The following is a 2,545-nucleotide window of genomic DNA, read 5'->3' on the forward strand; positions in this document are numbered from 1 at the left end:
CTTTCCTTCCTCCACCGAGGATGTCTTAGAACCTAGTAACACAATTCATCTACTTTTTCAAAATAATACCTACCTAAAGACTTCGTGCTCAGGTGTTTTAGAGAACTACATACTTAGATTAAAGGAAAAAGTGAACAGTTACTTAGCTGGGTTGTAGGTTTGCTTTGACTTTTTTTTTAATGACTTAAGAACGAGTCACTACTCTTTACCCTGGAACTGATTATGTACTAAACAGAGCTGCAGTTTAGTTTGGTCATGCGTGTTGTGACACAAGCCTACAAATAAAGAAAATGCAAAATAGTAGTTCAGATCCAGACAATCCAAATAGTTATTCGTGTAGGTAGTCTGACCTAAATAGACTTAGAGAGGCTTTGCACAGAAGTGTGTTCATTTTTTAATGCTTTATCAGGTAAGAGTTTGATCTAACTTTCAACCACTATTGTTAGGTTCTTGGATGAGCATTGCTCTCAAAACAAAACCTAACAAACAAAATCAAAAAAGGCACTTATGCGTATTTTCTCTGTCTGTTTGCATGAATACAAACTGGGGCTGTGTGAGTACAAAGTAATACTAGATTTTCCTGAAGTGATTCGTGAGACATTGTCATTTTGCATCATGACACATGATGCAAAAACCTCTCTCTTTGTTTTTCTGGCATTACAGCAACCAAAGCTTAATGTTACTTCCCTGCATGAGCTCATTTCCCTAGAGTCACAAACCTGCATGCATGTTTCGTTAGTCTCACACTTGTCTCTTCCAGTTGCATTTCTGTAGCTGTGATGCCTTTTTTTTTTTTTTTTCCCCGTAACTGTACTGCTGCTGTGGTTGTGCAGTCACTTGTTACTAACCGAGGTGTGGACTTCTGTCCCTACATCTCCCCATGTTCTGTGCCACATTGCAGGAACCAGGCTGAAAAAAGTAATGAGGTTTTCTTGCCAGCTAATCTAACTCACCATGTGAAGAAATGTACAAGAAGGGCCATAAGGAATATATGGCTGAGCAGTAAGGCTGGTGCCTGCTCTACTTCTGCAGTAGCCTACCACTTACCTAGGGTTAAAATTAACCCACAGGTCCCCCCATAAATCTTGTAGTGTAAACCCAAGACATGAATGTGTTTATATTGTTTTCTTAGACTTCAAAAATACACCAGCTCTTAAAGTTAGTGTTTAGTTTTATTAATTTTAAACACTAGTTGAGATATACTGCTGCTAAAGAGGAACAAATAAGAAACCAGTCATTTCTCTGGAGCACACTGAGCGATTTTTACACACAGAATGAAATAAAAATGGAGGATTCTAAGATGTAGACATGAAAAAGCAAGAGATTTGGGGAGGCATGGAAAGTTTGCACACCAACATGTCAGAGCAGGTGATAAATACTGTGCCGTTAAAGTTCTCTACATCTTGAAAATACATCAGAAGTTTACAGGTATTTAGAATAAGTCACATGTATGTAATTAATTACAGCACTGGTCCCTCCAATAGATCTTGGTGTCTCATCTGTAATCTGAACTGTGTTTTTTGTTGACAGGAGATGCTCCTTTCCAGTGTCAGATGTGTCCTGCTAAATTTAAAATCAACTCAGACCTGAAGAGGCACATGCGTGTGCATTCTGGGGAGAAACCTTACAAATGTGAGTTCTGTGAGGTCCGATGTGCCATGAAAGGAAACTTGAAATCACACATTCGTATCAAGCACAGCATGGAAAATACTCTAAAGTGTCCAGAGTGTGAATTTCAGTGTGGAAACAAAACAAGCCTTCGACACCACATAAGAACTCATCAGCCTGAACAACCGGTGAAGTGCTCAGAGTGCAACTACTCTTGCTCTAACAAGGCAGCTCTGAAAGTACATGAGCGGATTCACTGCAAAGATCGTCCTTTCAAATGTGAATTCTGCAGCTTTGATACCAAGCAGCGGAGCAACCTGACAACTCATGTGAGGAAAGCTCATGGAGACAAAGTCAAGACCAAGAAGCAAATGGTGGAGCAGAAGGAAGGAGATAGGCCAAAGCAAGGTGGCTCCAGGCAAGTTGCCAAATTGGATGCCAAGAAAGCATTTAAGTGTGACCTATGTGATGCTTCCTTTGTCCGAGAAGATTCTCTTAGGAGTCATAAGAAGCAGCACAGTATGTATAATGGATCTAAAAATAATGAACTGGCTGTTCTACAGCTCCAGATGGATCCCAGTCGGCAGACCAGTGCCCCAATTACTGTCAGTCACCTCCAGGTCCCACTTCAGGCTGCTCAGGTTTCTCCATACAACGAGGGAAGGGTCAAGATCATTGTGGGTCACCAGGTCCCTCAGACTAACAGTATTGTTCAGGCCGCTTCAGTGAATGTCGTGCCTCCTACGCTAGTTAGCCAGAATCAGGAAGACCTCTCAGCCAACAGCCGCTTGCAGCTTCTGGGCCAAGTCAGTTTGCTGGCACCTCCGCCACCTCCCATATCTCAAAGCGAAGCAGGGCCCGTGGCACAACCAGCGGTTCTTCTCACAACCCATGACCAAAGCATTGGAAGTGCTTTACACCAAACTCTGATTACTGC

The 2,545-nt window shown here is 42.0% G+C and overlaps 1 protein-coding gene across 1 annotated transcript in view; it reads left to right on the forward strand.

The window, feature by feature from the left end:
• The window catches only part of ZFP64 (ZFP64 zinc finger protein), a 9,085-nt gene that overhangs the window by 6,072 nt on the left and 468 nt on the right, over window positions 1-2,545 (forward strand). Inside the window, exon 4 of the mRNA XM_010132075.1 lies at window positions 1,531-2,543. Within this exon, the coding sequence (XP_010130377.1) occupies window positions 1,531-2,543 (1,013 nt within the window). The remainder of the gene's footprint in view (window positions 1-1,530; window positions 2,544-2,545) is intronic.

The sequence above is a fragment of the Buceros rhinoceros genome, unplaced genomic scaffold (assembly GCF_000710305.1).
Source record: "Buceros rhinoceros silvestris isolate BGI_N320 unplaced genomic scaffold, ASM71030v1 scaffold17382, whole genome shotgun sequence".
NCBI lineage: Eukaryota > Metazoa > Chordata > Aves > Bucerotiformes > Bucerotidae > Buceros > Buceros rhinoceros.